General features: G+C 36.1%; 1 protein-coding gene and 1 long non-coding RNA gene across 4 annotated transcripts; one reads left to right on the top strand and one right to left on the bottom strand.

The window, feature by feature from the left end:
* Positions 1-1,674: 1,674 nt before the first annotated feature.
* LOC106170172 (uncharacterized) lies at positions 1,675-17,943 on the bottom strand. Of its 3 annotated transcripts, none has more exons than XM_087018990.1 (25): positions 17,828-17,943; positions 17,074-17,110; positions 16,805-16,887; positions 16,170-16,301; positions 15,047-15,329; positions 14,607-14,725; positions 14,234-14,324; positions 13,747-14,010; positions 13,335-13,492; positions 12,927-13,037; positions 12,479-12,620; positions 11,931-12,073; positions 11,383-11,552; positions 10,961-11,092; positions 8,138-8,305; positions 7,853-7,946; positions 7,327-7,518; positions 6,694-6,833; positions 5,828-6,046; positions 5,251-5,503; positions 4,943-5,109; positions 4,441-4,636; positions 3,951-4,103; positions 3,534-3,644; positions 1,675-3,253 (listed from the first exon to the last, which is right to left on the bottom strand). In XM_087018990.1, exons 2-25 carry the CDS (start codon positions 17,084-17,086, stop codon positions 3,020-3,022), a joined length of 3,768 nt encoding a protein of 1,255 aa, XP_086875116.1. In that variant the 5' UTR covers positions 17,087-17,110; positions 17,828-17,943; the 3' UTR covers positions 1,675-3,019. The 3 variants fall into 3 exon arrangements, with proteins under 3 accessions (XP_086875116.1, XP_086875117.1, XP_086875118.1); XM_087018991.1 differs by having other exon boundaries at positions 17,816-17,916; XM_087018992.1 differs by lacking the exon at positions 17,074-17,110 and having other exon boundaries at positions 17,828-17,905.
* Positions 8,233-11,154, top strand: LOC147760474 (uncharacterized). Its single transcript, XR_015335668.1, has 2 exons — positions 8,233-8,356; positions 10,893-11,154. It is a non-coding gene; the product is annotated as an uncharacterized LOC147760474 (long non-coding RNA).
* Positions 17,944-18,038: the final 95 nt, after the last annotated feature.

Here is an 18,038-nt window from a genome sequence, read left to right as displayed (position 1 = left end):
TACCCCTTCGTAAAAAAATCAGTAACAATACTGGTGTTTTCAACTTTTTTCAAATATACACCTTGCAGATGAGAAATTACTGGAAATTCATCCTTAATATCGTCATGTATTTGCCGTTTCCATTGACTTCTTGCTTCTTACAGAGGCTTACTGGTTGCAGCGGATGGTTATACGCTTACATATGACATGAGTTTCCAGTTATCTCTGAAACTGAGAGTAAAAACAAAGAGTTTGCTTGAGACGTATATTTCAATAAATCTTTTAAAAAAGATTGCGAATGGGGCGATGAAAAGAACACGCCCTGTTTTTAAACTGACGCATTATAACGACTGTGCATGTTCTGATAATTTGATTCAGATACCGATTTTTTTCTGTGGTGACTACAATTTTCAAAATCGATCATTGACAGCAGCCTAACCCAAGCCTGCTTGAACTGTGATTTAGAAGACAAAAATATGTGTTACTCATCAATGTTTTATTAAATATATCAATAATTAATCTTCTATCAGATACCACCCATCGCCTTCTGTCTACCCCCCGGCGCGTCTTTCTGAAAACCGCCGCGAGATTTCGACCACGGCAAGTGAAAAATATGATAAAAATAAATTACGCTTTTTATTTTTATTCTTAAGAACGAGTTACCCCCCTGGCAGAGGCAGGCGGCATTAACACCTCACCTTGCCCCTACCCTCTCGATATATTTGGACATTCCCAGCGTTAGAAGGTTGGTTGTAGAGGTTTGGGAGGGGGGGGGGGGGGAGGGGACGATTGCACGCATGCAAACCCAAACTTTCTCAAAGGCCTTTGAAGAACATTGAACCCGTTTTCAATCGATCTTTATAGCCCTGCAGATGAAAGGATGACCGAATTGACTTTTCCACAAGTTAATTAGTTTTAGACTTTTTCCGTTCGATATGTCTACGATACCTCACCAAATCAATCAGGTATCGAATACTTCACATCTTGCGTGTTATGTTTACGGTGGAGAATTTCATGTAATGAGCAACATCGCCAGCACAAAGAGCACCCTGATTTTTGAGATCATGCCTCTGCTGTTACCAGTACCCTGGATCTCTACAACTCGGGTTGACAAAATGATATATACAAGAAGACATTCGCGAATCAATAATATCACCTCAAACAGTAGGCGTAAAGTCAAGTTCTTTGAAAACGTTTTTAGCAGTGTTGAATTTCGTAAAAAATATCTAAAGATCATCAAAAACAACACAAAAGTAGGCCTACATATATTTTATTAAAGAAATATTATATAGCTCAGCTGTATTCCATCTCCGACTATAATATAATGACACCCAAAGTTACAGAGACCTAATAATCTAACCTCTATCATCAACATACCCCTGGAAACGGAAAAGGAATGTTGATTATAAGGGAGAGATTCCTGAAACTGAGGGTACATGAAACATAACACAGTGTTTGAAAATCTAGATGACTATTAAACAAAGAATACATACTGGACCGCTTTCACACTCATGGTTTTTGGTCTTAGAATTAGTTCAGTTGTAACGTGGTCTTCGACCCAGGTGTGTTCTACCTCATAAACCCAGAGTCTTAACAAGAGTTTGTTCTAAGTGTACCTGATTTTCGAAAAAAAAAAAAAAAAAAAAAACGCCTTAAATTTCTGTGCGTATGCCTTCAATCGTTCACTGTTCTCTCTATAAATGTCCCACAAACATACCCTGCGATTCAGACGTTAGTGAGAACCAACCTTCACTATTAGCATGTCTCTGCCGTTTCAAGTAATCTTTCAAATACAGGGTACATTGGGATGGTTAAATCTACTGATATACATTAATTGATTGTATTATAGATCACGCAGAGAGATTACATACAGGGGGTAAGTGTGTATATATGGATATGTATCATCTTAAAAATAGATTATAATTTAAAGCATCTGGATATATATTTAAAATATTATCTTATCATATGCTGACCTGCAGCATACATGTTGATAAATGTGGTGGATTTCATTGCTAAGTTTTTTTTCCTTTCAAAAGAAATATTTGTTTACTTTGCTGGACCATAAATCACAATAAATTGTATTAAAAATTGAAAACTAATTTTCTAATAATTACTTGACTGTTAATCACAATCAAATTACTAGTCCTTTTATAATAAAAAAATTAGCTCTATTCAATGAATGATGTAATTCATCAAACCTAAAATTCTTCACTTTGTGAAAATTAGTTCTCATTTTGTATAATTAATTGTATAATTAAAACCCAATCACAGAAAATCAAAAAGTTCATAAAATCATGATCTACAAAATATATAACAAACAAAAATCTGCTACTAAAAAGCATTAGTAAAATCAAAATAAAATCCATGTATTGACTTAGAATACAAGACTTTTAACATTTTTAACTGAATAAGTGACAATTAATATACTTCAACAATAAAATTGGAGAGATATCTGAATAATTGCACTACTACAAAGAAAATGCTACAGAAGTAGAAACATCCCAAAAACATACAAAGAACCATGATAAGAAAACAATGGACGGAAGATTACACAACATGAAAATCAAGTGGTTAACATCCATAAAACGTTCGGTGTTAACATTATCAAAAATAGATAATGTTAGATATAATATGTCAGTTGCATTATCATATAACAAAAAATAAGAAAAGGATACATATTTGAATGTCTGGACGGCCTATGGTGTAGTAGAGATATATCACATTTAGAAGGGCATTGGCAACAAAAGGGCTATAAAACAATTTTTTTACACCCTACAATATGCTTGATGGGCAATGGTCATTAAGTCTCCCTTAAAATGCTGTTCAAATTACCAATAATTATATATATTTGTTGAACGACAAATTTCTAGCACGAAGGAGTTATAAGAAAAATTAAATACGTCATATGATAAATGAATAGTACTACAAATGCAGGTTCCATTCATTCAATCAGAAAAATATGAAGTCTTAATGTCAAAAAGAACATAGGTCTGGAATGATTTCACAACCTCATTGTTTGAAGGAAAATCAACTGTCTCGTTTAGGCTGTCTTCTTTTCTTCTGGCTCTGGAGTTGATGTCCTTGACCTTGGCTTTGACCCAGTAGATGACCTTGACTTGCCTGACCCTGCTGTGCTTGGCCTTGACCCTGGGTCCTTGAAAAACACTCCTGCAGCCCCCACAGATGGGGATGGTGGCTTGAGGATCTGCGACCCTAAACCTGCATCGCCATTCTGGAAACCACTGGCAGTCATGACAGTCTGACGCCCCCTTATCTGCAACAAAATGAAAGAAATTTATTCACCTGACCAAAACCAATTTTTATAATTAAGATTTAAATATCAAATTTCAAAATGATCCTATTTGCAACATTCACATTCCATAATTAAATAATTTTAAAATTAACCAAAAAATAATTTGATACACTGCAATGCCATAAAACTTCAATTTTCCCTGCAGCATTAAATTTTTGATTTATTAACATTCAAAACAGCTTCAAACCAAATGTTATTTTTGATTGTCAGCAATTCCTAGTTCAGAAAATGATTTTCCTACTTTGTGGAAACTGGCCTGCGACCCCATCAAGTTCTCCACCTTCCCAGCACCCTCCTTGAGAGCAGACGTCACGTCCTTGTCCATCCCTGTCACTGACATCTCTCCAAACACCTGGAGATATATGGGTAATTGTATTATGTTTTTTTTTCAATGAAATAAAGTATAAATCAGTAAATGTGACTCCTGTGTTCACTGATATTCATTCATTGTTCACAATTAAAGTATATAAAACTACTTTCATTTAATCTTTGATAACTCTTTCATTATATTTTAATTGATAAAAATAATTATTATAAAAGTTACCACTGTTAACGATATGTTTCATCAGAAATTAAGGCCAGTTCTATGGTTAAATCTGATGAAATGTGTATTGAAGGGAGTAGTGCTCCAATATTTAGATACATTGTCCATATATACCTCTACAATAGCGCCATCTGGAAGACGTAGAAAATGGCGGAAGAGCTCGCGGAGGCCGTCAAGATGGAGGGTGTGGATGGAGACGTGAGTCGTGATCTCACGTTTGTTGTTCTTCTTCAGGTCAGGAACATCGTCCCAGATGCTCTCCTCCACCTAGTGGGAGAAAAAATATCAGGATAAACAAAATGGATAATTATACTGTGTGTGATGACACTTATGGAAAAGCAATTACAGTCCACCTAACCTCATTTCTTATTAAACTAAATTGAGGATTCGGTCAAAATTGTGACGGAAAAAGTGCAATAAATCTAAAGATAATTACAATAGCATGACATTCTTACTTTCATAGTTCACATCATCAAGTACGACACATGATCAAAACTCTATGATGAAATGTAGTTACTTACTTCCTCATAGGTTGAAAAATGTGTTTAATCTCTTCAGGAAAAAATTTAATTCTTCTGTTGAAAACAATATAGATATCACTCACATTCTCTTCTTCCCAGATGTAATCATACACTGCCGTCTTGCGTCTCTCTCCCTCTTCACCTCGCCACTGCTCAGCCTTCTTGGTGATGTAACTGAGCTCCTGATTGGATATTTCCAGGTCATGTGGTACAAAGAACATGTCTTCGTCTCCATGGAGACGCCAGTACACATCCAACATACGGCCATTGTTGTGGAGTCTGGGAACAAGAATGGGTGAAAATTGAAAGAAAAATATAAAATATGTACAATAAGATATCACACTACCAACAGGGGAAAAACAGGGATTAAACATATCTTCAGTGATGTAGTAAACAAAATGATAATACAATATAAAAGTTAAAGGGAATACTTGTCACTGGAAAACTGGTTATTGTAACATTTAGAAGTTACCAACAAAAGAATAAAAGGTGCACCTCACAATCATGCACTTGCGAAAAACATGTCTGCCCATTGCCTTCTCAAAATGCGTCATAAACTTGAAAGAAAACAAATTTGACACCCACCTGAGGAAGAACATATACAGTATAGCTGCGGCCATGAAGCAGAGACAGAAGTACAGGAACAGAGTGATAAAGATGCCTGCTAGTCCTGACCCCTCAGCTCTGTTGAAATGCCAGTACAGCTTGGCACAGTCTGCTATAGGTTGGTCACCGCCAGAGTTTAGGTACCTCTGAAACGGAAACCAAGCAATTGATAGGCATATAATTACTACTGCTTTACCTAACCTTATCTGTTTATATCAATAAAATTAGATAACATATCACTTTATTTAATTTTATATTTCATCATCGAATTTACATAGAGCACTTACCTGCAAGCTCAGATCTATGATCATGATAGTGATGGGATCCAGAACAGCATGGATACCAAAACAGATAATAAACTTGCTGCCGAGGTCAGGGAACATCCCAAAGATCTTCTGCATCAGCCAATCAATGATGACTAGCAAGGTGAAGGTCAAAATGATCAAGAACGGCCCCAAGCTGACCATGGCTATTTCTTCCCGAGTGTGGAGAAGGGTGCTTTGGTAGTTCAGGTTGACAGTGTAAGGGAGGAACTCAAACCTAAGAATAAATTAATGTACCTTATAAAACATGTACCTTATAATAATAATCATCTACACACCATTTTTGAAAATATTTTGGCAATACAATGAGGTCATCAGAAGACTACTTTAATTTTGAGGATGTTGTATCCTTTACAACATGAAATTATTAGTCTGCTTACAATTACTTGTTATAATTTCTCTCATTTATTATTTAGTTTGGCATAATTTAGTTAACTAGATTTAATTTATAAAACTTTGGTTCCTTTTCCCATGTTTGAAAACCTCATTGTAATTTTTCTCTTCTTGGAAATTAATCAGAGAAAAATAAACCCCTACTAACTTGTTGATGGGTATCTCGATTGCATTCAAGAACAACCACTGTCCGATGTAATGGAGATAGAGACGCAGGAAGAAGATGAAGACAAACAGCATCACCATTCCCCAGAATTCTCTGCTTCTCCACTGTGACAGTCCTAATTCGGCGAGAAACATGCGCCCCACGTAGTTCACTTTCTCCCAGCTGCGTCTTGGCAGATGCCCTTTCTCTGAGAATGGAGGCCTTTTAAAGAAATTAATAAAATTAAAGATAATTTTGGGTACGGTATTAGGCTTCATTCACATGCAATGTCTATTTTCTAAATTCTATTTTCTATTCGCGGTATGTCTTATGATCACGGTCTGTGCCCCGAATATCCCGCGGCGTAATTACTGGCAGCGCGAGCCAGTTACTATAAGTTACTATAAGTAACTGGCTCGCGCTGCCAGTAATTACGCGGCAGGATATTCGGGGCACAGACCGTGATCATAAGATAGCGCGAATAGAAAATAGATTTTTAGAAAATAGACATTCCATGTGAACGAAGCCTTAATTAAAACATGATGCTTCCCATTTTTAAAACTTTCTCTGTCCAATTTAGATTTTTGCTCCTTTTACCATTTGTTTTGAAATATTCACTTAAAAATAAGCTTTTTTACCAAATTCATAATAATAAGAAAAATAATCTCCTTTTTGTGAAAATTAATATTCAAACACACTGCACATAGCAAAAAAATTAAAATAATACTTTTGTTTAAGAAAGTTTTACTGACAAACTATTAGCTTTTAAAAACTCATATTGCCATTCACTTTAAAAACATCAAAAACACAAATAAAACACCTTTAATAAATAAACACCTAAACCTGCCAGCATGAGTTTTTTCACTTACTTGACACTAAAGCTATGTTGTTCCAGCTGTTCTAGGTGGGTCAGCTTTCTCTGGCGTCTCTTAGGGTTCAGAATGGGTGTCTTGGGGAGCATGGTGTACAGTTTCTTAGCGTACACATCTACCGGGTTGTTCATGTGTCTCTGTATTCATAAAGAAAATAAATCAGGTACAAACCAGTGCATAAACTGACTGATAACTTTAAGTTCACTTATAAGCATTTGGAATGGAGGCAATATTTTTGTCTACTGGCATTTTTGGCAAGATTAAGAACACACTAGTGTATAAACTTATTCACAAGTCAATAATTATATGTAAACATTTGGGATTTTAGTTTTTTAAATCGAGTTTAGCCAGCTTGGAAGCAAAAAATTTGGTCCACTGGCTGAGAATTAATTAATATGGCAGTTCCTTGGTCTAGACATTTACTGAGCTGTTCTTGTGTGTTCTCAAACAAAAATATCACTTCAAAAATATATAATTATCTAAACTCACTCCATGGTAAATCTATTTCAGCCAAACAGCTTTTAGATAATCAAAATTTTGATCTACATCAATGATGAATTTGGCTACAACAGAACAACTATTTCTGATCTAACTTAAACTTGATGTGAGTGTCCACTATAGTTTATTTACCTTATAGAAAAGCCCAGGTTCTCCCTTCACCGGCATGAAGTCCTCGTCTTTCTTGGTCATAAAGGCCTCTTCATCATCATAGTCATCGCTGTCACTCTCATTCCCGACCTTGACCTTGTTATCCTTGTGAATGTTACGTGATCCGATGGTCGTCATGGGGCGGCGCTGGCGTAGATCAACATGGAGCTTGTCCTGAAGAATTAAAGGAATGGTTCGTTTAGAATTAAATAATATTATTTATTTTTTATTATCACCTCAACACAAAAGTCACAACAGAAAGGATGCGGTATTTTGATAAGCAGGAGAAGTGGCCCTTTTTTTTTGTCTCATTGTGACCTTTTTCAGTAAACTTGACTTTTGTACGGCCATATTTTAAATCTTGTTACCTTTTTCTTAATAAATGCAAGGACTTAACAATCAAAACTAATTATTCTGCTAAGATTATTTTTCTCTTTGGCAGAACCAGCAGCCATAATAGAAATTCTAGTGTTTTAAAACCCGTGGAGTTAATATCTTATTTTCTTACTGGTTTCCCATCTTCAGACTTGAGGCCGTCATCTGCCAGAGTGGTGTTGCTTTTACCTAGGATACTGCTCATGTGGAGACTCAACTTGGCTTCACTGGGACAGGAAACAGATGTATATCAATACTGTGTACACACACACACACATACAGAGAGAGAGAGAGAGAGAGAGAGAGAGAGAGAGAGAGAGAGAGATGCATGTCCTCCGACAACTAACAAGCAGGCTTGGAAATTTGACATGTAAAAACAATGTAATTTCTGAGCTTATGTCATTATCAATATCATTACCTCTGGGCCCCTTCCTTGGTCAGTGTGGACCCCATATTGCTGTGGGATCCTGGGATAGGTTCCTCTCCGTCTTTAGCCTCTTCTCCAGTATTCACACGGTCTGGATGGCTGAGAATTCCTGACAGGAACTGAAGTTCTACTTCATATTCTTTTTGACCTGCCATGTATCTAGAAGACAGAGATTTCCCAATTTAGTATGCCATTTCCACAATTACACAAGTACTTTTTTTTTTACAATTTTAAATATATTTTCCAGATCTATGACTAAATATTTTATAACAATCAATCAAAAAATTAGAAGCATTGAATGAGCAACATATGTTGTCATGATTGCATTTAAGTTAGTAGAATGAATAAACAAGGCAGCAAAGCTGTCAAATGTACAGACAAAAAGCAGGAAATAACAAAAAAGGCTACTGTCAATTCTGATGCAAAAGTACATTTTGTTAAACTGCAAATTCAACATCAAATTTTAATTATGCTCAACAGGTAAAATTACATCTGTGTCTGTACATAAAAACGGCATTTCTTTAAAATAATGGCCCGATTATGCTGATTTTTGAACTCAACCTGCGATTTAGCAGGAATGACCACTCCTGTGAGTTTAATGACAATTGGCCTATCTGTTTTTCTTATATTGTGTTTACAGTGTTGCATATATGCTGAAAAGTGAAAAAAAAAAGCATAACTACTAAAATAGTGGCCCGATCATGCCGATTTTTGAACTTGACCTGCGTTTTAGTAAGATCAATTACTCTGCATTTTAGTCCTGTATTTCTTTTTTGAAAGTTTGACAATCATAAGTAACATGGTTTTCCCATAATGGTCATCTTGGCAGCAGCACCCAAAATTGTGTTTTCTTCTATTCTGATGCAATATTACATAATGGTTAACAGCAAAATGACCGTTAATTTTTAATAATAAAATACACGTATCATGGATTTTCAGAAAATGTGACTAGCATGGGTCTTCAAGCCCGTGGAACATGCCGATTTTCGAACTTGACCTGTGTTATAGTAAGATCAATTACTCCTGTGATTTTCATGACAACAGGCCTATCGGTTTTCCTTAAAATGTGTTTACAGTGTTGCATATATGCTGAAAAGTGAAAAAACAGCATAACTTCTACAATAATGGCCCGATCATGCTGATTTTTTAACTTGACCTGCGTTTTATGAATATTCATCAGCTCTGTAAATATACAGCCAAAAAGTAAAACTGCCTTCCACTTATCATGTTTACAATGAAAGTGCACGGTGTCGGCACCGGCGACGGCGACGACAGACGCAGGTGATGGCAATATGTACAGACACATCTGTACATATTTACTGTACTGTTTGAGAACAGTAAGTGACATGGTTTTTCTTAAATGGTCATCATGGGAGCAGTGCCCAAAATAGTTTTTTTTAAATTTTGATGCAATATTACATAATGTTTAACAGCATAATGACCATCAATTTTTAATAATAAAATATTAGTATCATGGATATTCAGAAAATGTGACTAGCAAAGGTCTTCAGGCCCATGGAACTTCCAAGTCACAACTTGAAAATGCCAGAATGTAAACAAGACAGCACTGTTCTGAAATGTTTTTTTTCCATTTTTAACACTTTTTTTAACATAAAACAAAATTAACAGTTTACTGCCATTTTTATATGATCAACTAAGAAAATTGATGAGATGGGAAAAATATCAATACAACAGTGTTAAATGTCCAATTTCCTCCATTCTGAGTTTCTGAACATAGTGAATGATTGAATCTGACAAACTGCAATGATATGAGTTTATTTCCATTTTGGAAACTTTATTACATAATACACGATAACAAGTTTACCATCATTTTTACATAATCAACTAACAATGTTGTAAAGATGCAGGAAATGTCAAACAAACACTTTTACGTATCTTATTAGTTCATTAATGAGACTGTTAACATGCCTAACAGTTGAATCTGAGGAAATTTGAAAAAACAGCATAACTTCTAAAATAATGGCCCGATTATGCTGATTTTCGAACTCAACCTGTGTTTTAGTAAGATTGACCACTCCTGTGAGTTAAATGACAATTGGCCTATCTGTTTTTCTTATATTGTGTTTACAGTGTTGTATATATGCTGAAAAATGAAAAAAACAGCATAACTACTAAAATAGTGGCCCGATCATGCCGATTTTCAAACTTGACCTGCGTTTTAGTAAGATTAATTACTCCTGTGAGTTTCATGACAACAGGCCTAACGGTTTTCCTTAAAATGTGTTTACAGGGTTGCATATATGCTGAAAAGTGAAAAAACAGCATAACTTCTACAATAATGGCCCGATCATGCTGGTTTTCGAACTTGACCTGCATTTTATGAATATTCATCAGCTCTGTAAATATTAAGCCAAAAAGTAAAACTGCCCTCCACTTATCGTGTTTACAAGGAAAGTGCACGGCGCCGGCATCGGCATCGGCGACGGCGACGGCGACGGCGACGACAGACGCAGGTGATGGCAATATGTACAGACACATCTGTGTCTGTACATAAAAAATTAATCACCTCGAAGTACATTTTACTTAGCAAGCGTATTATGCAACATTTACAAAATAGCTTATTCACTGTCGACACATGAGAATTTGCTTATATATAATTATTCTTCAATTGAAATGCTCTGATTTAAATAGCAGCTTAAAAATGTGGACAAAGATATTTCATCTTTGTAATTTGATAACTTGTTGAGCTGAAATACAAATATGAATTCAACTTTTATTGTTTCAGCTTGCCCAAACGTTGTTAATATCTGGAGGAGAGTAATGTAGGATGGAAGAAGCATAAAGACATTTCACCTTGGTAACTTGACCACCTCAAAGTAGAGGTTACTAAGCCAGTGGTCCACGTCAGACGCCATCAGTTCCTCAATCTTCTCGTGTTTATCTATCAGGGTGTCCATCTCGCCTCTCAACAGGGGGCACTTGTATCTGGAAATGTGAATTGTACATAGAACTGTAATAAAAATATGAATTGAACTTTAACCATTTTACTTTGCTGTAATGTTGTTAATGTAGTTTTGTATCAGGAAGTGAATAATGTGTGGAAACTCAAACCTGGCAGAACTGCCAATTTTTTTCCTGTTTTCAATATTTTTGTTTTTCATTTGTGTAAGTATTGTGTATCTATTTTTTTAAAACACAGCTTTTATCAATATACGTTTTAAAATATTTTTGTCAAAGTAAATATGGAACAAGGACATATCAAATACTGCACATACTTTCCCTCAATGATGTCAAAATTTCCGTCACAGATGGGAAAGGCTCCCCATCCAACCACGCGGTCAGTGGGTACGACAGCGCCACGGAGGAGGAAAAGCTCGAACACCAGCACCATGCCTGGGCGTACTGAGGGCTTGGCGGGGAGGACCGTGAACACACTCTGCTCCAGCTGGAACAAAAATAAAGTTTGAACAAATGATAATATAACTATCTCACTAACAAATTAAATAAATAAATGAATAGCTAGCTGTTGAGATGTAAAAGTTCTTAAATAATAATAATAATAATTTATCTCATTCTTCTATTTATAGTAATATTAATTACCTTTAACTAAGCATTGTAAAGGTTGATGAAAATGTGATCATTATAAAAATAAATAAACCAGATGAATGACTTTTTGACCTTTCATCCCAGGGCCATATACTACGGAATTACAGAAATTATTTGAGCCTGTTGGATCTTATACTTAAAACTGCCTTTAACCTATTGTTATAGATCTGAAGATGTTTGAAATAACTGAATAATTCATGTTGGGTAATTACGGTACCTTTAACTCGGCATTGTAGAAGTTCCCGTCGTGGTGTGTGGGCAGCGTGGCCCCACCCCACTGCTGACCCTTCAAGTTGGACCACCTCATCACAATACCCCCCAGTCTGTTGTACAGGGACACCATCAGCACATAACGGCCAGCTGAAACAGAGGGTTTTATTTCAATATCTTTAATTTACAAATATCTTAATTAAAATTTGATTTCAAGGCATTACTTTACAAATAATGTTGAGGCCAGTTGAGACATCAAAATTTTATTTCAACATCATTATTTTTCAAAGATTTTCATGAAAAGCGAGCAGTTGAATGATTCTGAATATGAAAAAGAGGCAAGAGGGGGTTGCAAAAATGTACTCTTTCTTCCTCATTACCCAAACATGAACCACAATGATAACATATGTACTTGTAACAATGCCTGATTTTTAAATGTATGTCTTATCTTTCCTTTGCAATTTGCCAATGTGATATTAAGAAAACATTTTCCTACACTGGAGAACAGTTAACTCCCTCCATTTTTACTATAAAATTTAGATGACCTTGACCTACCTGGTAATTTGTCCTTGACCCCTCTCAGGCAGTTCAGCTTCACCTGGATTGGCTGGGGAGTCTTGTTCCAGTCAACCTTCCATCTTCTGCCTTTACTCCCTCCGTAGTGGCCATCTGATACTGTGAGATCTCCATACATTGTCTAAATTAGGGAATGAAGAAATTGCATAAAGACAAGAAAGGGCATGTCACAAGGACATATAAAATTTCCATTTGAAAGGAGCAATTCTGATTTCCACACACTGGACATTGGCTATATCTCCTTATTAGGTAGAGTGACAGACACAGGTGATTTTTTCTCACTTTATTATTCAGTGTGATCTAGATGAGAACACTCTTCTCTCTCTGTCCCTCTCCCTTTCTCCTTCCTCTCACTCTCACTCTCTCTCTCCCTCTCTTCTACCCCCTCTCACCCTCCCTCTCTCTCCCTCTCTCTTTCTCCCTGTACCTTAACTTCTCCCTTCCTTCTCTCCAGGACAGTGGTCAGCTGGTTTTCTGACCGTCTGAAGGCCTTGTGAAGTCTGTCCATCAACAGACGTTCCTTCTGCTGCGCTATTTCCTGGAGAAAAAATAAACATCACAGCTTCAGTTATGAAAATAGTAGGTTGTGACTTTTCTCGTCTAATTCGTGCCAATATTTTAATTCTTAAATGTTTACTCATAGGCGTAAGCCTAACTTTTAAGCAAACTTGAATCATTTATATTTCTTCAGTTGTAGTTTCAATGAAATAAATGTTAATTGAGTCTGATGAAGTCTAAGGAAACGGACCAACAATCAGATCTCATACAACCTGCATGTGAATATGCATTATGAGTTTTGGTTTTTTCGATTATTTGGTCTAAATTCATCTTTTACCTCTCTCTTAGCCAGAAGTCTGCGTTTCTCTTTCAATCTTTTGGCCATACGTTTCTTGGCCTGCTCCTCACTGATGAGAATTCCTTCCTGGCGTTGACGAGCAATCTCTGCCTCCTGTTGCTGGTATGCTATGTGCTCATCGCGAAGTCGCTTCTCTTCTTCCTGGAGTGGAAAAAAACAAAGTTAAAATTAATTAAAATGGGAAAAAGTACCAGAGTTAAGTATGACTGTGGTTAAATGGTTAAAAGAAATTAAAATTCTACCCCCCCCCAAAAAAAATCAGTCTTCTTTTGTATGCAATGAGCGTGTCTTCCATGATATAAAATTTGTGACCATTCCCAACCAAAAATCATTATCATCTCAAAAATATTGCTTAAAACATAAATTTAAAAGGAAAAACATCATTGGATACTTGCCTGAATCTCCTCCAATGAAATGTTCCCTATCATAAGCACCTCGTCTCTAACATCAGTCTCAAACCCCTCCACATACTCTTGAATATCTTCCTCCTCCATCGCCAGGCGAAGTTCTGAAATTTTCTGGTAATTTGGGACATGCTCCGGGCGCGTGAAGAGAGCAGGAGGGCGCTGAGAAGTCTCGAGGTCCGAGTCGCCCCCTTCCAGAGTGTCCATGAGGCGATAGAGATCAGGCAGTGTGTGATCTTCAGCAGGAGGTTCTAAAAACATTTAACAAGGAACAATTAAGGACATGACTTCTATCCCAGCAATTTTACTAAATTTCTAACATCTTACTGGCCATTATTTCTCACAACATATAAAACATATACATTAACAAACACACCCACAAAAATAAATAAATAAATAAATAAATAAATAAATAAATAAATAAATAAATAAATAAATATCATTAAAACATCCTGTTATTAATCCCAGGCCTACCATATTTGAATTCCTCATCACTCAATTCAATGCCGTATTCCTTGGGGTCCAGGTTATCAAACTCTCTGGCCTCAAACTTGTAGCTGGTTTTCTATAACAGATAGAACGAATATTCAAACAGTTTAGGGCCCAAGTTAAAATATAATTAAAGATAATTCTCAGAAGAAAGAAAGATTAGTGGAACAAATCTGTGTCACAGTTTAACACATTCTATGTGGGCTGTTATATTTTTTACAGACTCTCTCTCTCTCTCTCTCTCTCTCTCTCTCTCTCTCTCTCTCTCTCTCAGCAATATGAGGTTAAAAACCACATCCATCCTCTCTCATTCTCTCTCTCTCTATAACTAAGAATATACACAGGAGTTGGGCCTTACCTTTGGTGTACTAGTTGTAATGTGCGTAGCAGTTTGCCGCTGTTGTATTTGCGTAGGAAAGCCATCTTTCTCAGCTCCAGGACCTGTCGCGGGTCTTTCTGCACTGGCTGGCCGAGAAGCTGATGTTCACAGAGAAATAGATACATACTGATGTTTCGATGGAGTATTAATTTATTTAATTTTTTAACACTTTCATTTTTTTCTAATTTTGGAGGTATATTACTCCTGGGGTCAGTCCATTATTTAAGACTGCCTATTTTACAAAGTCATTCAAAAGTGAATTCATTTTCCATACATCATGAGAACTGTCAAATAAAGTGCATTAAATAAATGAGTCAGAAACAAAACAAAAAAAAACTAAAAAAAAAATTATATTATGAGGATAATTTGTTCAAGTTATAAAAATTACACAGAGTAAATTATTACTCAATGACAAATACCTGGTTTTGGTTCTTTTATCGATTTCCCCTCTAAGTCGTCAGGAGCATCTGGATTTGATGTTGAAGGGGGTGCTGGTGCAGAATCCGAATCCCATGGCTGCCGGCTTATTGCCTCCTCACCCTCAACTGTAGATGTTGGTACTGGTAATGGGGAAGATGGCTTCACCTGACTTTTCACAGTCTTGTCATCTGGAGGGGGAACCACTGTTGATGTAGATGGCTCTAGTGGACTCTCCTTAGATTCTTCATCTTTAACTGTAGGTGGAGACACTGTGGAGTCTTTCTGTTTGGACAGAAAATTGAGGAGACAGGATACTTGAATGATCATAATGGGTCACATCTTATCATTCTTATTTAATAGCAATGATCAGAAATTGTATGTAAAACTTTTCTCACAAAGATTGATGACAATTTTTTTTTATCTTAGTGTGGTAGTGAATAGAATAGTTCCTCGTCAATTATAAAACTCACTCTCTCACTGTTAAAAAAGTCAAACCCCAGAGAACAGCTGGGGGGGGGGGGGGGATAGAGGAAATGTGCTTCTGACCTCCAATTAGCTTAAAGGTACATACGAACCGAGCATCGGTGGAGCGTGGATTCCCAGTAACACATGTAAACCACTTCTACTAGATTCTTATATGACTCAAATAAATTCGACAAGCCAAGGGATATACTGAATACCCTAACGAAAAAGTCCTATAGGATCCTATAAGATCCTATAGGAAATTGGGCCAATGGTAGATCACTCGATCATCCATAAAAGACCTTAAGACTGCTCCTTTCTTTAAATTTTTGGTTGTAAATTTAACCTACTTTTGTGACCTACTTTCCTGCCCCATAGACATACAGCTTAGAATGCCAGCAGAAAAATCCATTCAAACATCATTTTCGGGTAAAATTAAACAATGCCTTTTGGTAATTCTCTTAGTTATACTACTTGAAACTATATGCTGGCATTTGGTTGGTTTTTGTGACAAAAAATTGACTTTGTATGCATCTTTAATGGACTCCTCTATCTCCATGTCAAGCAAAACAAGATGCTAAACTTCCTCCCCATTCATTCCACCCCATCAAAACCCTGTATCTGCCACAAAAGTCCAACTTAAGTGCAGTCTTAACTGACCTTTGGAATATTTTCTTGTGGAGTTTCCTCCCTTTCTACTGCCTTTTTCTTCCCTTTCTTTTTTCCTTTGCCCTTCTTCTTAATCTTTGGTGTCACTTCTTCATCCTCCACTTCTACAACTGCTGAGGCTGCCTGTGTTTGAAGTAAAAAAAAATCAATCACACAAACAAACAGGACTTATTTTCTCTGAATCATTTTTAAAATCACAACCAGGGTATGACTCATTACAAATATATATCACTGCGTAAAAACATAGTACTAGTATATATATTAATTAAACTGTCAAAAAACTGCCTTTACAGGTCTATAGGGGTTTGTTTTTTCTGGTGGACCCTTTACCATTAAAACTTTGTTTCTAGATCAAATTTAACCCAGAACAAACTATTTGCCAACAAAAGGGGACTGACCCCCCCAACTCCCACTAATGGCTTGGACTCCTTGAAATTTTGTGGGAAATTACAGGTAATAATTTTTAGAGGCATTTGTACCCCCAACTTGGAAAAAAAACCTGCTTTGCATTGTTAATTTGTAAATACAGGGCACAACAAATAAATCTAAATTATTTCACCTACAGCCCCCCCCCCCCCCACCCACCCCACAAATATTTGTACCATTCCTCTGTGTTTATAACAGACCTGTGGCTCTTCTTCTTCTTCATTTGCATCTTCTTCAGCTTTTTTCTTTGGTTTGACACCTTTCTTCAGCTTCATTTTTGGAACTAAATAAAAAAAATTGATAATATCAGGGACATTGATGCTTAAATGTATATATGCATCTGTAAACACAAAACAAGTGCTGTTAGGTGTGAAAAACTTAATAAAAAAATCACAATTATTTCTCAGTCCAACAAAGGTAAAAATAACTAAAATCTCACATTCAGTCAAAAATAAAATAGTTAAATTACCTTGTTCAGCCATTTCCACTCAAGTGTGCAGTCAATACTTGGAAAATGAAATGAAACAAACAGCATCTTAAATTTCTGTTATAAATGTTAATTACTAGTACTGCTATGTCTATAATACTTACAAACCTGCAATGATTTGCGATAAAAAAGACAGAAACAAAAAACAGCCAAATATCACACGATCAATGAGAAAAGATGCAAACATGCTAAATAAAAAGTAAGTAAAGATACGATTGCAAATTAATTCAAAATCTGAAAGGCTAATGGTTAAACAATATTTGAGCTGCATGTAAATCTTCACTCTTTGGCTATGGAATGTAAAACAATTTATTGCCATGCCAAAAGGAATGACTGTTGAAGTTCAAATGTCCGATGCGAGTAACATTGTCAATCAAATGTGTATAATTTGGCTTAGAAATGACAATAACACATTAAGTGAGAGCTCGATTTTTGTAATATTTCAGACAAATAAATACAAGCGAATTCATTCACATCATGATATGCATGGGGAGTCAGAGAGGTCAGCATAACTACCTGGTCCTAGCATAGATTTGCTCGCCAATTCGAGAGCAAAGCAGAATCACTGCCTACAGAACAGGTGCCCGTTCGCAGTGTCTCTCCTTGACCCACTTTTCAAATCACCAAATCACCACCTTTTACCCCACTCTAAACAATGAATTTATGCTTAATGCATTGCAAGTATATCTTAAAGACACATTTAAACTTAATTCGGATTACATACTTCAAATGTTACCTTTTAGTGAAGTTATGAGTGGGAAAAAATTAGTGAAGAAGCCTCATCCGTATTTTCAGCCCGTCCGCCATTGTTAAACATTTACGTCACTACAATAGTAACGTTGACGTCACAGACAAGAAGAGACACAATTTACTGCTTTCAAGAGGTGAATATGGTATGTCAATTTGTAAATACGTCCATAGAAATGAATTTGAAATGTTTCTATTTA

This window comes from Lingula anatina, chromosome 8, assembly GCF_051362555.1.
Source record: "Lingula anatina isolate TDL-2025a chromosome 8, LinAna3.0, whole genome shotgun sequence".
Lineage (NCBI taxonomy): Eukaryota > Metazoa > Brachiopoda > Lingulata > Lingulida > Lingulidae > Lingula > Lingula anatina.
This window is presented reverse-complemented; position numbering and strand designations above follow the sequence as displayed.

Coding starts and splice junctions, on each gene's coding strand:
- LOC106170172 (XM_087018990.1), bottom strand. Junction 11,553..11,930: donor TCTACAATGCCGAGTTAAAG/GTACCGTAATTA, acceptor TTTTTGTTCCAG/CTGGAGCAGAGTGTGTTCAC. Junction 7,519..7,852: donor AGTCTGAAGATGGGAAACCA/GTAAGAAAATAA, acceptor TTAATTCTTCAG/GACAAGCTCCATGTTGATCT.